Below are 21,681 nucleotides of genomic sequence, written 5' to 3'. Positions count from 1 at the left end.
GTTGGTATCAGAGCCACGGTGGTGAGGAAGCAGTTCTAAGCATGAGAAGTTGAAGATCTCAAGTGCTAAAAATTTTCAGCAAGGTACCATCAAGGTATATTCTACACTTCTTGATTTTATATTGTTGTTTGGCTTGAATCCAGTCATGGGCAGCAATATGAAGGTTGATGTCGAGAAGTTTGATGGCAAAAAAAATTTTTCCATGTGGAAAATCAGGGTGGAGGATCTTCTGGTGCAAGCAGATCTGGATCAGACTTTGGATGAGAAGCCTGAGGGAATGACAGATAGACAGTGGGCATCGTTGGAGAAGAAAGCATGCTCGATGATCAGAGGATGTTTGGCGGATGCGGCGTTGTATTCGGTGCTGGAAGAAAAGACCCCGAAGGGCCTTTGGTCGAAGTTGCACACCATGTATATGGGAAAGAATATGTGCAACAAGCTGATGCTGAAGAAGAGATTGTACAGTCTTCGGATGCAGAAGGGATCTGATGTGATTGGCCACATTCAGAGGTTCGACCAGTTGTGCACGGAGTTGATGAATATCGGGGTGAAGCTGGATGAGGAGGATAAGTCTCTGTTGCTTTTGTGTTCACTACCAGGATCATATAACTCTTTGGTGACTACACTGCTCTACGGCAAGGAGACTCTGGAATATGAGGACATGGTCTCGGTGCTGAGGTCTAATGAGCAGAGGAAAAAGTTGACCAGAGATCGGGCTCCCCAGGAGGATTTGGCAGTAGGGGAGAGGACAGGTAGAGGCAGAGGCAGAAGCAAGTCCAGGGGGCGGTCCAAGTCCAGGAAGGGAAAGAAAGAGATGAAATGCTTCAAGTGCAACGAGTTCGGGCACTTCAAGCGAGAATGTCCACCATGGAAGAGCAAGAAGGAAGAAAGAAGTGGCTCAGAATCAGTGAGTGCAGTTGCTGGGCAGCAGGTGGAGGATGATCTACTTGTGGTATCAGATGGTCACAGGCATTACACAGAGGAGTGGACACTAGACTCTGCGTGCTCACATCACTACACACCACACAGGTCTTGGTTTGCGACATACACCAAGACAGATGAGGGATCAGTGACTCTAGGCGACAATCATCCTTGCAATGTGACTGGGATAGGAACAGTCAGGATGAGGATGTTTGATGGGATTGTGAGGACATTGATAAATGTAAAGCATATCCCAAAGCTGGAAAAGAATCTGGTGTCACTTGGCTACTTGGAGCGCAGTGGATACAGCTTCAGCAGTAGGGCTAGAAGCGGAGTACTGAACATCTCCAATGGAGCTATGGTAGTGATGAGAGGCAGGAGGTTGGACAATAACCTCTATCGCATGGAGGGATCTGTGATGACCGGAGAGTCTGATGCAGCAGCTGCAGCACAGGACCAGAGGGGGCTTACAGGATGTGGCACTACCGCCTAGGCCACATGGGTGACAAGGGCTGAGGGAGTTGAGCAGGAGAGGACTCATCTCTGATCTGGAGGATGGTGCTACAGGGGAGATCTGTGAGCCTTGCCAGATGGGAAAGTAGAGGAGAGTTCAGTTCAATATCAGTATAGCCCGCAGTGCAGCCCCTCTGGAGTTAGTACACATAGATGTGTGGGGACCAGCCCCAGTTTTAGCTAGAAATGGAGCCAGATACTTCATGACCCTGATTGATGATTTCTCAAGAAAACTCTGGATTTACTTCATGAGAGAGAACTCAGAGGTCTTCACCAAGTTCAAGATTTGGAGAGCTGAGGTGGAGAAGGAGCAAGGGAGGAGCGTGAAGTGTCTGAGGTCAGACAATGACGAGAGTACACCAGCAGAGAGTTTCAGGACTACTGTGAGGAGTGTGGGATCAGGAGACACTTCTCAGTTAAGGGGACTCCACAGCAGAATGGGGTGGCCGAGAGGATGAACAGAATACTTCTGGAAAAGGCACGATGCATGAGGCTGCAGACAGGGCTTCCAAAAGAGTTCTGGGTTGACACAGTAGACGCAGCGGGTTACTTGGTCAATCGGTCACCTCACACCAGGTTGAATGGCAGGCTTCTAGAGGAGATGTGGTCTGGGAAGACAGTTGGGCTGGGCCATCTATGGGTATTTGGGTGCACGGCCTATGTGCACATTGGAGCTGGTGAGCGGAGCAAGCTAGATGCCAGATCATGCAAGATGGTGTTTCTAGGCTATCCGCGAGGAGTCAAGGGATACAGGCTGTGGGATCCCTTGGAAAAGAAGTCATCATTAGTCGAAATGTGACTTTTGATGAGGAGTTAGTCCTACGGAGGCGAGCAGGCATGGAGGAGCAGTAGGAGCAGGAGAAGGTCCAGCAGGGTGCTGCTGGACAGCTTACCTCTTTGATTTTGCCTCTTGTAGGTACTACTGGAGGACATGACATTCAAGTGGAGCACCTACCTAAGGTGTCTCCACAGGTGGAGAGGACTCGAATGGATGATCGAGGTGGAGAGGTCCAGCAGGAGCGAGCTGAATCGAGGACTGATATCGGTGTTGCCCTACACAAGCCCAAGAGGACCATCAAGCAACCGGACCGATATGGCTTCGAGGAGATGCTGTCATATGCCCTGGTGATAGTGAATGGAGACCCATATACGTATCAGGAGGCTATTAAGAGCCAGGACAGAGAGCGGTGGGTCCAGACGATGTCCGAGGAGATGCAGTCTCTCCACCAGAACCAGACGTGGCGATTGGTGTAGTTGCCACAGGAGAAGAGGCCCATTGGCTGCAAATGGGTCTACAGTCGTAAGGAAGGGCCTTCAGAGCATGGAGGTATAAGATTCAAGGTGAGGTTAGTGGCCAAGGGATACTCCCAGAAGGAAGGCATCGACTTCAGCGAGGTCTTCTCTCCCATCATCAGACATACTTCCATCAGAGTGTTGCTGAGCATTGTAGCAGCTCAGGATTTAGAGCTGGAGCAGATGGATGTCAAGACGGCGTTCCTCCATGGGCATTTGGAGGAAAGGATTTACATGGAGCAGCCACTCGATTTCAGGGATCCAGGATCAGAGGGAAAGATTTGTTTGCTGTAGAAGTCGCTGTACGGGCTGAAGCAGTTGTCGAGGCAATGGTACAAGCAGTTCGACTCCTATGTGCGCAGCATTGGACTTTCCAGGTATGAGTTTGATCCCTATGTTTATGTTCAGTCTCTTGAGAATGGTTCTAGGTTGTTCCTACTCTTGTATGTGGATGACATGCTTATAGCATGCAAGAGTAGGAAGGTTGTGCAGGATCTGAAGGCATCCTTATCTCAGGAGTTTGAGATGAAGGATTTAGGCCCTGCAAGGAAGATCCTAGGCATGAAGATTTTCAGAGACTGAGCCCAGAGGGTGTTGCATCTATCTCAGGGGGGCTACATATAGAAGGTCTTAGAGAGGTTCAGGATGAAGGGAGCAAAGTCGGCGAAGCTGTCACTTGCCGGTCACTTCAGACTCTCGAAGACCATGGCGCCACAGACTGAGGTGGAGGCTCAGGAGATGGAGAAGGTCCCTTATGCTTCAGGAGTTGGGAGCTTGATGTATGTGATGGTCTGTTGTAGGCCAGACATCGCTCATGCAGTGAGTCAGGTTAGCAGGTTCATGGCGCAGCCTAGCAGGGAGCACTGGAGAGCTCTGAAGTAGATATTCAGATACCTGACGGGTTTAGTTGGAGTTGGCATCTGCTACGGACAGCGAGGAGGTGCAGTGGGATACTCTGACATGTCCAGGGAGGCTCAGGGGCTGATTGACGGTTATGTAGATGCAGACTTCGGTGGAGATGTGGATACCCGGAGGTCTACGACAGACTTCATCTTTAGCCTGTATGGAGGTCCTATTTCTTGGAGATCGAGTCTGCAGCCTATCACGGCCCTATCCACTACAGAGACGGAATACATCTGGCTGACAGAAGCAGCTAAGGAGGCAATTTGGCTGAAGGATTTGTTGACGGAGATGGGCCTTACTCAGGAGGTCATTAGAGTGCACTGTGACAGCCAGAGTGCACTCCTATTAGCACAGAACTCAGTCTATCATGCAAGGATAAAGCACATCGACATTCGGTATCATCGGATCAGGGAGCTTGTGGAGGATGGTGAGGTGAAGCTGGTAAAGGTACACACCAAAGAGAACCCAGCTGATGCACTTATGAAGGTACTTCCATAGGACAGCTTTCAAAGATGTGTTGAGCTGATGCGGCTGATGGACAGAGTGGAGCTGGTTGAGGCCTTGGGACACCAAGGTGGAGATTGTTGTGATCCAGGTGGTGTACCCAAGGCCCAGGGGACCAAGGCTAAGGCCAAGGTCCATCATTCATGAGGGCTTCATGGAGGCTCTAGGGCTAGTTGGGCCCTAGGTTGAAAGGCTGTGGGCCTTTCGGGTTCTTGAGGTCTAGGTTATGTGGGCCTCAAGGGACCAACTCTTTATGGACCAGGTCTGGACCCAGGATAGGTGAGATTAGGTCGAGTCATGGGTGTACATGGGCTTGGGTTAACCTAATCTCCCATAGAGTTAGTCAAGAGAGTTTTGGATTTGGGTCACTTGACTCTATGTTTATATATACATGTACTGTGTATAGGTTTGATTAAGCCAAGGAAATACAAGACTCTTTCTCTCAAGTCTTTCTCTCTCTTCTCCGTCTCTCTCCAGCCATTCTCCACACCCCAAGAGCAAGAAACCCTAGGGTTTCTTGCCGCCAGGTCCATAAAAGGAAAGAAAAGCAAGGAGGCGCTAGCCCCTTCCCCCTTGCAGCCGCCGACTCTCTCTCTTCTCCCTCTCTTGCAGCCACCCAAGCATCAGGTTCAGGACCTGAAATCTCTTGCAAAGAGGTTGATACAAGTCCCTCTCAGATCTAGAGTTGATCTGAGGTCGTTTGAGGAGCGGGAGAGATCTCCATCAACAGACCACAGGAAAGGCTGCAGCAGGACAGATCTGCAAGGTCTGTCTCCATCTATCTTCTTCTCTATCTAGAATGCTCCGATTCAGACTACAAATTGGAAGACCTCGATCCAGGTCTGATCTGGTTGGGTACCAGATCTTAGATTTTTTAGAGGTGATTTCAGAGGCGTTCTTTATCTGGAATGAAAGGCTGACGAAGAAGACAGCAACCAGGCTGATTTCGTCAAGGGCCTTAGATTGAGTCTAAAAGTCTTCAATTTGTTCGTTGCTGGTTTCGCTGCACCCAAGGTCCGTGGGAGGAGCCGGGATCGTGCTCCAACAGTCTTTCCTCCCCTTCTTACGTATTTTCGGATGATAAAGCCTGCAATAAACTATCACGACTTGTTGGGGTTGCTACAGAACTTTAAGAAGGATCAACAGCTCATAAGGAGTCGGTGAATGTTGTGGGAGGGTCTTCTTCTGATCGTCGACCCTTTAAAAAAAGAAAGAAGAATAAGAAAAAGAAGAATAAGAAGGTGCAGCCGCATGCTGGGACATCTGTACAGGGTCAGACCAAGAAGCGCAAGCCCGATCAGAGCCAGGCGGAGTGCTTCTTTTGCAAGAAGCAGGAGCACTGGAAGAGGAACTATCCTCTATACATTGCCTCCCTGGATCCGAACAGGCCAAAGAAGAAGCAAGGTAATTATATGATAATACCTTGCAACTTTTCCATTTGTGATACTACTGTCTGGGTATTGAATACCGAAAGTCCTTATTATATCTGTAATTCGATGTAGGGTCTGCAGGTCAGTAGGAGATTTGATGAAGGCGAGAGGTTCCTGAACGTTGGCTTGACTCGAGTTTATTTGTGAATTCTATGAAAACTCTTTTTCAGTATTCATACTTGCTTTGGCCAAAAACTTTCTGAACTTGATCTCATAAATCATATAAGACTTCTTTTTTTCTACCAAGGTCGATAAATTCCATCTAGGTGCATCTTACTCCAAACAGCGAACCTAAACCTACTGAAGCCAACATACACAACAAGGATTCGAATGGCTAGAGATCAAGAAAACGTGTAGTCAAACTCAGTAGCCTCGCTGCGAATAGCAAATATTATCACAGGTCAAAGGACCACTCATACCACTGCAGCATCGAGAAGATCACTGACGAGTGAGTAGACATCCATGTGGCTTTTGTGTTGGTCACGCTCAGTGCAAGTTGTTCTCTAACAACCATCTGCACCTTCATCCCAGTATCTCTACACCACAGACTCAAGACTCATCTGCCTACAAAGAAGGTGAACCGTGCACCGATTTCAAATGGATTGATCACTATCCTCCGTGATGATTCCTTGATCGGAAGCATTTAAAAACTAACCACTAATTAATGTATGTCTCAAATTCTTAACTCTTTAAGAATATACAAAAATCATCTTTGTTAATTTCTAAAACAAATCATGGACACATAAGCATGATTGAAAAGAAAAAGCCCTTTATTTATAATGAAAGTATTACAAGTATAAATTTAGGCTTTGGAAATACATAATGTGTCAGCCAACAATTGGCTTCTAGGATACAAATCCAACAGTTGGGTGTCTGATGCATTCAGAAAAATTTTCAATTTCTCTCCGATTGCTCTCCCTTCTTTCTTACAACCTATCTTAGATAAAGCTTTGAAATTTAAGACAAAGCCTTATCTGGTCTAAACAAGAGTTGTAAGGGTCCTAAAGAAGGAAAATCAGAAGTTCAGAGAAAGATCTAAGAGGGTCGAGAATTTTGAAGAAACCTGATCGGTACGTGGCTAGTCGAGTTCTAGGGACTAGAACTCTTGAAGTAAGGTGAAGGAAGAGCGCTGTCTTTGGTTCAATTTTTGTATGGATCACCATTGGAAGGTGGACATTTAGACGCCTCGTGAAAATTTAGATTAGCACTACAAATATTCTTTTTATCCAAGTTTAATTCAATTATATTTTGATTGATATAGTCAAGAATTTTTGGACATTAGGGTTTCCGATGCATCAGGTATTTTGAATGAAAATTTTAAACACCTAACCCTTCTGCTGCATCTTCGGAACCCAACAATGAATGCCTGATAGATCACGAGCATGTGATAGACATGAAGGCCGCTAAATACATCTCATTGAGTTAGCAGCAGTTCCCATTCCTCAACCTATGCTTGGTTCACCTCGCCCTAGGACGACCTACTATAGCTCGTCCATGGCCAACTAATCCCAAATCACCTAAGGTCAACGTGCACCCCATGGTCTCCAGAATCTCGGCTCTGGATGATCTATTTTAGCTCATTCGTAGCTGAGCTAAGCTCCCAGCCATCAGATCCGCTTTTCTTTGTCTCAAATTAAAAAAATTCAAATAAAGAAGAATTTCTCTATGATTGTCTCCTATAAAAGGAAATAATCTTTCCAAATCAATCTGCACTCCAAATCCAGAAAATAATTATGACTCTGAGATGTTTACGACTCTGACTCCTCTCCTATAAATAAAGAGGTTTTGGGATTCTCAAAATAAATTTTTCACTCCTCGCTCTGTCCCTCTCATTGTTCTTTATCTTCTGACTTGAGCATCAGAGGATTTTCATCAGAGAATATTCAGGTGTGGACTTTTTGCAGATATTCGACTAGAGCTCCAGCAGCGGTCTTACCCCAACCATCTCTACCTCGGCATTCGACCTCAGACGGAGAGATCAGGAGCAACAAGTTTTATTTAAAATTTTATAGTAATTTTCTATTTTAATTATCAATTATTATATGTTAGCTACGATGGATAGCTGGATGTTTCATTTGAATTGCAAATCCATGTTGACCCATATCCTGATCAGAATCCAAACATTTTGGGTTGGGTTCGAATCATAGTACAGTCCTGATGGACACGCTGGGTTTAAATTTCTTACCATGAACCTGACTTAACTTGACCTAATTAGCAAAAGGGTTAAATCTGAGTTCAAAATCATGACTAGGATATGGAATCAAGAAGGATCGGAGTCATTCTACCGAAAAAAAAAAAATTGGGGCCGAGGATCCCCAGTCTAATACAATTCATCCGCAGCCGTGTTCCTCGCTGATACAAAACTTGAAGCAATAGTTATTCCCCACCTCCCGCGTCTCCATCCTCCGTGTGGGTCCCCATGGACCATCCCGTTTGCGAACCACATTTCGTCCACATGGTGGAGCCCCCTGGCAGGGGAACCGCCCTCCGTTTCCCACGCGCACACCGACTTTGGCATCTCCGCACGTGCCCGATCTGCCACGAACGCACCGCTTCTCCCTGCCGGGCATTCCCGCACGTGCCCGATCTGCCTCGCGTCGCTTCGCCTCGCCACTCACATCCCTCTCCTCCTCTCTTTCCGTGATCCGCCTCAACCCGCTTCCTCTGTTGCTGTTGCGGGTGTATTATTATAGAGTGCCTGCCAGCCAGAATTCGATCCGTCGAACGAACGGTGTAGTAAAGGGAAGGGATTTGGGTGAGATTCGGTGAGATAGCGATGGCGACGAGGTTGGATCTCGACGGAAACCCCATCAAGCCGATGACCATCTGCATGATTGGGGCCGGGGGGTTCATCGGCTCCCACCTCTGCGAGAAGCTCATGGCCGAGACCCCCCACACGGTGCTCGCCGTCGACGTCTACAATGACAAGATCAAACACCTCCTTGACCCCCTGCCGCAGGAGCAGCACGGTGGCCGCCACCCCTGGGATGGCCGGATCCAGTTCCACCGCCTCAACATCAAGAACGACTCCCGCCTTGAAGGCCTGATCAAGATGTCCGATCTGGTTCGAACTTCTCTCACTTTTCTCTCGTTTCTCGTTTCTTTACCTTCCTTTGGCTTCTCTGCATTAATGCTGCTTTAGATCTGGATCTCGGGTTTTATTTCCTCATATTTTCTTAAAGAACTTACCCATTCTAAGATCTTATATAGATTTTTTTCGCTTCTTGCAAGTAGACTATCAATCTGGCGGCAATCTGCACGCCGGCGGACTACAACACCCGCCCTCTCGATACCATATACAGTAATTTCATCGACGCCCTTCCGGTGGTAAGCTTTGTTGTTCCAAGGTTCATGTTCCATTAATTTTCTTTGTTCCGAATGTGGATCTGGCAATGGAAATGGTGCAGGTTAAGTATTGCTCGGAGAATGGCAAGCGGCTTATTCACTTCTCGACTTGTGAGGTGTATGGGAAGACGATTGGGTCCTTCCTCCCGAAGGACAACCCGCTGCGACAGGTTTTTTTTTTTTGGCGCATCGTTGTCTGTCGCTTTCATCTCTCATCTTTAAAGAAATAGTTCTTTCTGTGACATGGCATTGATTTCTGTTGGTGTCCTGACTCGGAGCCTCTGTTCTGTCTCTTAAGCTGGTATATGAGGGATCATCAGTACTTACAGGCATATGTTTTTCTCCTTATAATTGAATGGAATTGATGTTGTTTCCTTTAGCATATAATGGGAAAAATGCAGCAGGTTGTTGGATTAATATGGGCCATACCCAGATAGACTGCCCTATCCATGAATCCAGCAGGAAATCCAGCCCTATCCTGCTGGATTACCCTAACAGGTCCTTAATGAACTCAGGTGTTGCACCTTGGAGTTGGCCTCTGCAATGGGGATTATAGGCATTCTTGAAATAGAACCATATATCAAAGCAACAGATGCATGGCCTTGTAAGAATCTGCAACTTTACAAGCTTTGTTCGTTCCTTACTCGTTAGTTCAGGGGGGCCTTACTATGTGCTGATTCAAATCCTTCTGAAAAATCTGCATTTATGTAAGACTTTCCCAACAGACTATTTAGAAACATGTGGAGATTGCTAATTTTCTTGAGGATGTTTTAGTAGCCAATGGTTTTTCATAGGTCTCCAACATTTAGTCTCATTGATTGGATTCAAACCTCCACGAGGTTAAATTTGTTGAAAATAGACTTATTTCTCATTCTGACAAGGGCTGGTCCATAATGTGATTTTGATCTAACTCAGTTATGGTTTGTACCGGTTTAAATGCAAGTGGGTTATTATGCTGTTAAGCCTGGTCCTAGCATCCAAGGCAATGGTCAAGGCCTGAATAAAAGGACTGAAACTCCTTGTTTCTTCTGACCTAAAAGATGTGGACCTATTTTAGCCCAATGGAGAGCAAAGGTCTCTTGTTTTCCCAAAACTGAGAGATGCTTGTTTGGATGGCCACCGTTTTAGTCCTATCCTACCCTGTCATTTTCACTGTCAGAGCCCCTTTTAGTTTTCATGACACATTTCCAGCTTTGTTGCTTTGTCCATTGAAGTCCAGCCCCATCTTGTACGCATCTCTTTGACACGCTCTTAGAACTTGCCAATCTAGTTAAACCTTCACTAGGACTTTTGGATCTTCCAAACCTCAGTAGTGAGGAACTGCTTTGAATTAAGCAACTGTTTCTGAGAATTCTCGAAAACTGGAACCTGCAATCACTTTCTAAATGCTGTCTTACTCGAAAGTATTTTTAGCATATATGCTTATACACGTGCACCTGCATCTGCTCTTGATTAGGCAGCTAAGGACCAAATGAAATTGAATCAGTGATAGTACTTTCATCATAATATTTGTTCTCATAATTTACATCACAAGTTCTTATTTCCTTATGTCACATTGATGTCTTGTTGCTAGACCTTACTAAACCATTATTGCCTCGGATATTCATCATGGTATGACACAAATTAGGCTTTCGAAGAGAAAGAGACTAGATTTGATGTTAATTATTTGACAATGTGATCATCTATTATATAACATCGACCACCCATCAAGCCTAGAAATGTGTTAGATGTCCAATAGGACCATGCCGTGTGCAGCACACTTTGCATATTTCAAAGTTCCGGTGGGGAGCCAACTCTGCTTGCAATGAGCATGTAACTAACTCATTTCCATTTTGAATTGTTGCTTATTTTGTTATATCTATTCAGTTTTTTATAAATACTATATTCATTTTCTAATAAGAGATGGTTGAACATTGCAAGAAAGTTATATGCTTATTTACAATTTCACATCCTTGCGATATTCCAGATCTAGAAGATGAAGGACATTTGTTTATAATGTTTGCATTTGTCTTGATTTTCTTATGGACAATATGGAGTTCAACATAGAAAATGTTCACATGTACTATATAATTAAATTATATTCATTCATAGTTAGATATACTCATTTAATTATATTGTTAATGCTAATGATTCTAGCATTTTTCTTTATTTATATGTTCTGGTCAAAATAGGTCATAGCTAAGACTTTTGGTGGTCTCACTCAAATCATTTATTTATTTATTTATTTATTTTTGCATTATTGATTTGATCCTGAGAGGGTGGGCCTTGGTGTAATGGTAAGATTGCTTCATTGTGACCTAGATGTTATGGATTTGAGATATGAAAATAGCCTTTGCACATATAGGGTTAACACTATGTACATCTGACCCTCCACAGACCTCATTGTGGAGGGAACCTCATGTATTGGGATACTCATTTTATTTCAAGGATTCAGCTCCCAGTAGGACGTCCTGTGCAATCGGGATGGGATACCGTCTTATGTGGTAGGACAGGGCTATTCTGCTAGCATCTCAGCGTTTTAATGGGGATGTTTTGAAACATTCTCTATCCCAAGTGTCAGGATGGGTGGGATGGCGGCATGTCTCGTTCCATGAGAAAATCGGGATAGCCCCGTCTCACGGGATTTAAAACCTTATTTTATTCATTTGATCTTGATGCCCAACTTCTAAGTCAACGTTCTTTGTTAATTATTCACTTGTCTATTCTACCTGATTTAGTTTTAAGAATTTATCAAGTTTTTTTCTTAAGATTTTGTTGTGAATCAACTTATGGATGATCAGCAACAAAACTGTGATGAAAATAATAAACCTCTGTGAACTTTTAACAACTAAAACATGATACTTTTTCATATCCATACTAATTGAATGATATCTGCTGATATTCTAGTAAATCTTATCTAGGTTTTTGTCTGTGTTCTGTTAGTTATTGTTGCACTGTATTGCCATATGAATACTAATTTTGGTTGAGATGACTATCTTAACTTTTATGTTGCTTGATTCACTTCTATTTACTTTCTAACAAAGCGATATGTTGCTGGGATAGGATCCAAATTTTTATGTGCTGAAAGAAGATGCCTCCCCATGCATTTTTGGTCCTATTGAGAAACAGAGATGGTCTTATGCATGTGCAAAGCAACTCATTGAAAGGCTAATATATGGTAAGCATATTTTTATGGATTGCAGTTGCAGATATGCACCTGTACTATTCTTTGTCTGACTGTTTCATGTTACATTTGAACATCTGTAGCTGAAGGTGCAGAAAATGGACTTGAGTTTACCATTGTAAGACCTTTCAATTGGATTGGACCAAGGATGGATTTTATACCTGGAATTGATGGTCCAAGTGAGGGTGTTCCTAGGGTTCTAGCATGTTTTAGTAACGTATGCACCACTCTTGTGAAAATAAATTGTACTATTTTTGCCATCAAGAATCTGATTTGATAAATTATGCAGAACCTTTTACGTGGTGAGCCTCTTAAGCTTGTTGATGGTGGCCAGTCCCAAAGAACTTTTGTGTACATCAAGGATGCCATTGAAGCTGTTCTCTTAATGATTGTGAGTTATTTTTATTTCCCTCTTTTCTGCCTTGTGTTTATATTCTGAAATTAATTACCTGACTTTGTCTTTTAGGAAAATCCTAATCGAGCAAATGGTCAGATCTTTAATGTGGGGAATCCTAATAATGAGGTTACTGTAAGGCAACTTGCTGAAATGATGACAGAGGTACTTAAAGGCGCTAGTTGTGCTTGCTAATGATTTAGAGGATATTGTTCCACCTCTTGCCCTAATCTATAGTTTCTCTTGCAGGTGTATGCGAAAGTGTCAGGAGAGCCACCACTTGTGCAGCCAACAATCGATGTAAGCTCTAAGGAATTTTATGGTGAAGGTTATGATGACAGTGATAAGCGCATTCCAGATATGACTATAATCAACAAGCAACTTGGTAAGTCAGCCCCCAGTTGCACTTCTGCTGCATGCCCCATGATCACCCTAGTTTATATTGCCTCTGAAATAAGTTGAGAGAAGTACAGTGGATGACCATGTTTTCATGCAGGTTGGAACCCGAAGACTCCTCTGTGGGATCTGCTGGAGTCGACGTTGACTTACCAGCACCGAACATATGCAGAAGCCATCAAGAGGGCAATTGCAAAACCCATTGCATCCAATTAAGATCAGGGAACTTGGTTCAGTTGTCCCAAAATTGGTTCTGATTATGCATCCTTTGGGTGCACTTATGATATTCTTTTATAAGTGCTCATATGCATTTAGGTTTCTTTGGCGTTTTTTTTTCCTGGTGTTAGGTGATGAAGTATTATTACCTCGATTCCTTATCTCTATTCATAGTGCAAAGACAAGATGATCTGATTTTCTGTACTGCTGCCATCATTTATTCCACTCTTGTTTAGCTCCATGTTTTATGTGTATGTAGGTTACGAAATTGTATACAATATCCATCAATTGCTTCTGGTTTGTTTACAATCCAGTAATGATACCCTAGAAAAAATAACAAAATTGATTAGTTTTGATGGTTTATTTACCTACCTATCAATCTGTCTATTTGTTTATTGATCGATCGATATCACCTGTGCGAGTGAGCATGGGAGTCATACACTAGGGGATTGTATTGTTTGGAGCTTTGTAGGTAGAGATGGACTGCTTCTTGAGTTGTAGGTAGTACCCATGCTGGGGATCCATCCCCTTGTTTTGTGGGTGCTACAATGTGTGGTAGCGAGAATGAAATGCAGTGGTGGTAGGGTGCAGACTCAATGGCCAACAAGAGGTTAGGAGGGGTTCAAGCATTGGGTGGCAAAAATGAGGATGCTATAGCTGGCGAGGGAGATGAATTTGAGCAGAGGCAAGTGAAGCTTAGATGCCATGGTCGGCAAGAGGTTGGGACATGGGATCGATTCAGAGGATGGCAAGGCATGGATGCCCTCGCTGCAAGTTGTCTGGAGATGGGGATCTAGCAAAGGGTGGCAAGGAGCAGATGCCATGGTCAGTGAGCAATCGGGAGGGGGGTATTTTAGATGGCAGAGGGCACGGAGACCATGGCTGCATTGGGCCTGGGGGAGGGGGTCAAGCTGAGGGTTAGGTTGGTAAGGCTTTTGGGGATTGGGGGCTTTCCCAACACCCTTTGGCTGTGAGGGTGGTGGGATTAGGGAGGAGGGCATGGAGCAGAGGGTGACAGGACCTTCCTGATCGTCGTTGGTGGCAAGGGTGGTGGGGCTTGGTACCAGGGCATGGTGGAGGTTTGAATGAGGTATCGAGGGTAGAATAATCAAAGGCTTTGGGAGTCTTCGAGCAACTTTGACCTATAGACATTGTGGTTGCAGGTTGAATTGCTGGATTTTAGGGCTAATATGCAGCTATGCTGTGGCTCAAGATACAGCCTACAAGACTCATGCTTCCAAATGGTGATGTTAGACCAAACTGCAACTCAACCTGCAAGCTGGTTGAGTTGCAGTTGACTAAACAACTAAATAAGGGTGACAATCAGATTGGATCGAATATGGATTGGGTCAGAAAATTTTAAATCTAAAACTTATCAATATATTAAACTGGTCAGGATGTGTAATTTGAATCCAATATGTTTAGAAAGTAGGTAAAACCTGTTCAATTAATAAGTCATATTGGGTCAGCTCCAACAGTAAACTTGTTTAATTGTTAATAACTGTATAACCTGTGTATCTAATTAAATATGGTTAGCCATCTAACCTGTTTAACTGAGATAATAATGTGATTCTAAACAGTATAGATCAGTGATCGGAATAATTCTACTAACTCAAAATCATGTTTAGCAATTGAAAGTGCTGACATTCTTTGTTATCTTGGTACCATATATAACTAGAGAATAGGTAGTAGTTGGAAATGCAAAAATTCACATGAAAAATGTAAGAACTTGGTCAGGATAGGCTTGCTAAATTTAAAAAACAATATTTCACTGCTCTACTTGATTTCAATGTGAACTTAATATCAGAAAGCTTCTATCAAAAGATAGAAGATCAAGATCCACGATTCAAATCATGGAAGACAATTACTAGAGAACTAACAAACAACAAGCTTTAACGGGTGCACAATATTTGCAGCAGAATCAAAGGTGATTCAAGCAAAATTTTTGAATATAGATAATGGTACAAGAAAAAAGTAAGGGGAATTTAATTTAAGAAAGGTATTCAAGAAATCCATGTAGCCATCTTCAAGATAATCAAGCATAGGTGGGTAAAAGAAGATATCGTTTACTTCTTTTGGAACATCATATGCATCATCAAACTTCTTTTTTGCGCAGCACAAATATACGGAGAGTTCACTACATAGCCCCTCTAAGAATCTTTAAGATGCTATAAACGTAGAGGTTGCCAACTTTGGCGGCATCATATGAGACTACCATTATGCTAGAAATATTGCTTGGTTCTGCTCTGCTTCCCTGCTTTATTTTTAGCCGCTCTTTCGTCTATGTGGGTGATTTTGATTCCAAATTATCACCACAGAGATGAATCCTGCACAATGAAGCATGTACTTGTTACGCCCCCGATCCGAGATTTGAATCGAGGGTCATGGCAACCGCCGCATACTTATAGAATACTTTTTCCATAAGCATGCAAGACATCTCATCATGATATCTTCACAAACAGTTAAATAAATTTTTCTTTATTCAATAATCAAACCTTGGTTCAAATAACAAATCAAAACTAAGTGTTCAAAAGAAAGTAACTGTCTGACAAAGTCAATTCTAAAAACAAAACTAAAGGTCTTGAATCAATTCTGAGAAAAATCCTAAATCAATGAGTTAACTCCATCTCTAATCGCTCTCCCAACCGAAATCCCACATCATGCTAATTTTCTGGATCTGTAAGAAAAACATAAAACTTATCATGAGCTAAATAGCCCAGTAAGCAGTGTATACTTTTAACTGAATAATCAGGCAAATAATACTATGCAAAACAAATCAATATGTAATTTCATGAAATCATATTCATACTGTCAATCATATATAAAAGTCAATTCATCATAATTTCCAATTATGCTTTTCTTCTTAAATTCATCAATTTCTTAAATTCTTCTTACCAACCATGACTATGACCACATTATCCCTGTGGCAGGGTCATAATACCGCGTATCTGCTTGCGGTGGGCTGCGAATCATCTGGCAGCCAAGTCCTTTGGAACCGCTGGTCTAGCTGGCGGTTTTGTCGCTGGTCTATCTGGCGACATGTCGCTGGTCTCACTGGCGACATAAATCCTCAGGACAGTCAATTGCCAACGTATATGCCCCCATTGGCGGGGTCCTCAACACAGTCAGGTTGTCAATTTCATATTGTCTTCCAATTCATATATTATTTTCAAGAATAATAAAATTAATTGATATTCGAGTCAAATCAATTATAACATTCTTTGAGATCATATATCATCATAATAATTGCTCCACAAATAACTTCAATCATAAATAATTTTCTACAATTAACTTTCATCATAAATAATTTTCAACAATTATTTCAATAAATAATTACAATCGCAAGCATGCATAAATTTATTTAATTCATAATTTACCAGATAAATTTAGTAAAAGTAAACTCTACTTACCTCAAACGTATTCCAATAAATCCACATAATTCTATAAATTTTCTTTCAAAAATTATGTTCATAGATCATATCGCGATATCCCATGATCAAATATCCACAATCCTATACAGAATCAATTTCAATAATTAGAAAGAATACGAATACCATATTTTAACGGTTTAGATTGGGTCCGATCATTTAATTTTATCTAATCAAAATCTAATTAGGACCTAAATGATCCAAAGTTTGACTATCAGATCAAATCAGATTCGAAGTGATAGGATCGAGGTTTCTTCATCGATTTCATAAAATCAAGTGGAGAGAGAAAATCAGAGGAGAGAGAATTCATGAGGTACAATTCGAATTGATCAGGTGACACAATCCAACATTACGATGGGTCCAATATCTCGATTGGTGAAATCAATGTGATCAAATCAAGTCATGGCTAGATCAGAATCATGGATGATCAAATCTAAAGATTCATGGTCTGATTAGAGTGGGTGCCAGTACGTTGTCTGACAATCATGGATCAGGGTTCTTCATTAGAATCAGATCAGACTTATTAAAAGAAATTTCTTCATTCACTAACCTTTTTTTTAGAGAGAGAATCAATCAAGAGAGAGAATATTTTAGAGAGAGAAAATTCTAGAGAGAGAGAACTCATCTTGAATTCTTCAGACAATATGATTCAACAAATTCGATCGATCAGATCAAATCATGCTAAGATTATCATGTGGACAATTCAATAAGATCATGAGAAATAAAATCTAAAAATACTTGATCTGATCAAAGTGGATGTCGGTGTACCGTCCGACGATCACGGATCAAAAATCCATCACGAGGATCATTTAAATTCATCGTCATTCTTCTCAAAATTCTAAAAATCTTAGGAGAGAGAAATAATCTAGAGAGAGAATTCTAGAGAGAGAAAGTAGAGAGAGAAAGTCTAATTCTAGAGAGAGAAAGTCAGGGTTCAGACTGAAGTGAAGAGAGAAGAGAGAGAAACTCTCTCTCTCATCAATTTCAATTTTTTTTCCTTTTCTTTTCCTTTTCTTTTTCCTTCTTTCTCTTTTCTTTTTCTTCTTTTTCTTTTTCTTCTTTTTCTTCTTTTCTTCTTTTTTTTTTTTTTTTTCCTGGTTCTTCCCACGCCGGAACAGAGGACCGGCGTGGCCCATGTTTTGCCGGGCCGTTCAGGCCACGGCCGCCGCGGCGGAGGCCGACGGCCGACGGGGGCCACTCCCCCGGTTACGGAGGGGCGTGGCCGGCGATCAATTCCGATCGCCGGCGCTGAAAAATCCAAAGAAAAAAAACTCAAAAATAGGGTCTCTTTCTCGTTCGAAAATCGGCGACTCTCGTCGCCGGCAGCCGCGCACAGAAGCATGGGAGGAAGGGGAAGAAGGAAGGGAAGAAGAAGGAGACTTACCTCAGCCTCCGGAGACCTCACCGGCGAGCAATTACGGCGAGAATCGAACGGTGTCCGCGGCTCTAATTCGAGGAAATCGGAGAGAAAGAGAGAGGGAGGAAGCCAATGATCGGTCTCAAGAGGGAGAGGATCTTCTTATAGAGGACCCTAGGACTCCGAGGGGTCCTAGGAGTCCTAATTTGCCCGGAAATCGCCGGAGAAGAAGACTCCTACCGGGAGTCTTCTTCCCGGTTGCTCTGTTTTTTTTTCTGTTTTTTTTTTTTTTGTTTTTTGGGCTTTGATCGACTGGCTGGGCTGGGCTTGGTTGGGCTATCATAGTACTAAATACCTTATGGATGCATGTCATTTAATCAGAAACAAGGACTTGAAGAATAACTAGCTGCATTAAGTGGAAACAATTAATCTAGTTGGCAAGGATTCATTTACAATACCTGCAAAGATGCGTACCTTACACTAAAATTCTATGATGTCATGGCTGCTGATTCTGCTACAATGCTCTTGCAAGGGCAATATTCAAATGCTTCCTGGATCCAATTGCTTTTGTTCTCAACTGACAAACAATCTTATATGTAAGAATTCCAGTTATAAAGTGAACAAAAGGAGCAAATGAAATCTCTCTTTTTTCCTTTTTTTTTTTGGGTACATAATCAGATCTGTTTTTATATTTATGATAAATGCCACTTTTTTTGATAGGATAAGTAGCCACGTAGCTAAAAGAGCAAAGAAATACAACCAGTGTAAAATACACTGTACAATAGAGATTGAACAGCCCAACTCATGCGTGCTGAAGCGACTTCTCTAGAGCCGTTAACGGGGCGATATATATAATCCATCGTAGAGTTGAAAATCCTCCTGAGAGCTCGCATATCGTTTAGCTGCCAAAGGCTTCCAATGTTGGGTTACTCAGCTATCGTAGAGAGTGCCTGCAGGACCCGATGTTTGTTTGAACAAAATAGCAAAAGAATCATATAGATGAGATGAGAAAATGTAACTGTTTAGAGAAGCGATTTCAGAGATGATTTGGTGAAAGACATTTATAAAATTCCCCCAACATTTAGCTTGTCCCAAGGACAATAACGTTGATCTGGGCAAACAAGAAGTAATATTTTACCAAGACAAATTTTGTAGAAGTTACTGGCTATTCAACCCAACCTTCTCTCCTTAGACTGCAATAAGCATCTACTGATGACCTGATGAGACCACCTCGAATGTCGAGAAGAAGAAACCTAAAAATCCAAGATGGAGCGGTGCTATGTCATTGGCTTTTGCCTGATCTCCAGATCGGATATTTACTGACCTCGATGTCGGAACCCAATCGATGTCAGAAAATAAGGCCCAACAACCTGTACGGATGCCAATACGCCTAAGGCAGAATCTCGGCTCCGCTTTGACCTCAATCGCCGAGCTATTCAACCACATAGGCAATTCTCAAAATCTCCCAACAACTTTCGAAATGTGGGTATGATCTATAGCTGATATCCACAACTACCAACCTTGATTCATAGGTTAGTAGATGGATTTTTCATCTTAGAGGCTTGTCAGATCATGGCCTAATAGGCCCTAATGGCCTACCGTATTCCAGCATAACATCCTATGGCTCTATTTCTATATAAAAAGATAATAAGAGAACTCTCAGGTAAGCCTGATTCCAGAAAGCAAAAATCCTGCTTCTATTCTCCCTCCTTCCTTCGACTATTGTCTAGACTCTAGTCGACTTAAGCATCGAAGGGTCTCCTATCAGACACACTCTGACGAGTAGACGTTCTTAGTCGGTCCTTTCATCCTCGTGAGTGGCCTGTATCTTTCAAAAGCATCTGATCGATCTTCAAACGTGCCATCCATAGGGGTTTAGCAGTAATAGATTGGCATGCTGGATAGAGAAAAAAATCAATTCTGAAGGAGGAAATAGCGAGGACATGAGCATAAAATGCTTCAGTTAATTTTGGTCAACGTTCCTCATGACGGATGAACGACCGACCCCACAAGCTAAAGCTAATCTTTCCCACCCTATCATAATGGTGGACCAGCAGCAATTTGCCACTCTAGGGCAACAAGTACAAATCCTCATGGTTGTCGTCCAAAGTCTCCAACAAATGGCAAAGAAGTGATAGCAACAACTTGAGGGGTATGGCCCACATGCTGCTTCATTCTGACACAACTGATGATCTCAACCTACTCAACAATCTCACCATCCAGATCTTCTAGTCCGAAGACTCCCCCTCATCACTAAAGCTCAAAGTGGGAGAAATGATGCTATTCCCCCTCAGGATCGTCTGATGAAGACTCAACCTTAGGATACTCTCAATATTATAGCGATTCCCATCAATTGGACAACTACAATCGAAAGTTTCAAAAGCTTGATCGATGACTTGCTGAGCTACAGAAGGATAATATATTAGATGTATGCTCTAGAAGCTAAATTGTCCGATACTTGTAAAATTTTCTTAAGACATAATTTGTATAATTGACTTTTATATTAATAAAATTTAGATTTTTATCCATTCACATTTGAGTTTATTGTATCTATGAATCGTCCATTGAGTTAATGGGCATGATAACACATATTTTCAAGAGTTGAAAATTTAAAATATGTTATTATTAGTTAACTTATAAATTGCTCTCAATTATAGGATCATCAGAGGGACGGTGATTAATCTGATTGGTGCATGATCTCTTCCTTTGAATAGATAACTCTTAAATCTATGATGTAGAGACATCAGAGTGAAAGTGCGAGTGCTTGTTAGGAACAAGAGTATTGAGCATGACCAATCTCGAGTAGTCACAAGGATATCTATTTTTTCGTCAGTGACATACTCATAACTGCATTAGTGTGTTTAGTTTTCTAACCTGAGATACATCGGTAGTTCACCTTGGGGGTGTTGTAGTTTGACTATACCATAACTCGATCTCCTAGCCATGTGAAGTCTTGAGGTGTATGTTGGCTGCAGAATGTTTATTGTAGGAATTAGATTGCACCAAAATGGGATCTATTAATCTCGGTAGAAGGGGAGTAGTCATATATAGATCATGAGATTAAATCCAAAAGCCCATGGCTATGGCAGTATGAATGATGAAAAGATATTTCCATAAGATTTCACATCAGATTTGAATCGATTGATTCTAACATATAATAGGGATGAGGTTTGACGATTTATCCTTGACCTTTGTCTTGTTGAAACTCATGATAGAAGAATTGAATCACATGATAACTACACCTAGAGGTTCATTCCTTCAGTTCTGCTGGCTTGCCACTATATATTGTTAGATATCACTGGTGGATTGTGAGAGCTACTAGGATCATACTGAATCGATGATCCTTGATGGGTGTGAGTTGAAATTATTTCAATCCTTTGAAAGGAGTTTCAATGATACTATAATGGAGATCATGATATATCTTACTATTAGACAGAATTGAACCTATAGGGTCACACAATAAGGGATTTAATCTTGGATTGACCAATTAGGCTTATGAAGTCACAATTGGATTAGGATTTGATAAAATTCTATGGGTTTGGTGCACCATGCTAGCATATGGTTAAATCAATTTCTTCTTCTTTAGCAGGTCTATTGATAGAAATTAATCGTTTATTCCTAGATGCCTTGTCATTCCCTTTTTTTTCATTCTAGTTATTAATATGCGAAGAAATGAAGAAAATTAGAGATACAATTCTACGTGACGTGACTAAAATTTCGCCCCTTCCTTTTTTTTTTTCAGTTCTTTAGGATAGGAGGAGGATAGGAAGGAAAGAAAAAAGAAAAAGTGTATTGAACCTCGACAAAAATTTGGTGAA

The 21,681-nt window shown here is 42.1% G+C and overlaps 1 protein-coding gene across 1 annotated transcript; it reads left to right on the top strand.

Moving 5' to 3' along the window:
- The first annotated feature begins 8,173 nt into the window (after window positions 1-8,173).
- On the top strand, window positions 8,174-13,319 carry LOC105036181 (UDP-D-apiose/UDP-D-xylose synthase 2). The gene is made up of 9 exons (XM_010911942.4): window positions 8,174-8,628; window positions 8,799-8,891; window positions 8,972-9,079; window positions 11,952-12,066; window positions 12,156-12,289; window positions 12,362-12,463; window positions 12,539-12,631; window positions 12,716-12,851; window positions 12,963-13,319. Exons 1-9 carry the CDS (start codon window positions 8,341-8,343, stop codon window positions 13,076-13,078), a joined length of 1,185 nt encoding a protein of 394 aa, XP_010910244.1. The 5' UTR covers window positions 8,174-8,340; the 3' UTR covers window positions 13,079-13,319.
- The last annotated feature ends 8,362 nt before the right edge of the window (window positions 13,320-21,681 follow it).

This window comes from Elaeis guineensis, chromosome 7 (genome assembly GCF_000442705.2).
Source record: "Elaeis guineensis isolate ETL-2024a chromosome 7, EG11, whole genome shotgun sequence".
In the NCBI taxonomy this organism is placed as follows: domain Eukaryota; kingdom Viridiplantae; phylum Streptophyta; class Magnoliopsida; order Arecales; family Arecaceae; genus Elaeis; species Elaeis guineensis.
The sequence above is the reverse complement of the archived record's forward strand: the minus strand, read 5'-3'. Positions and strand labels throughout refer to the sequence as shown.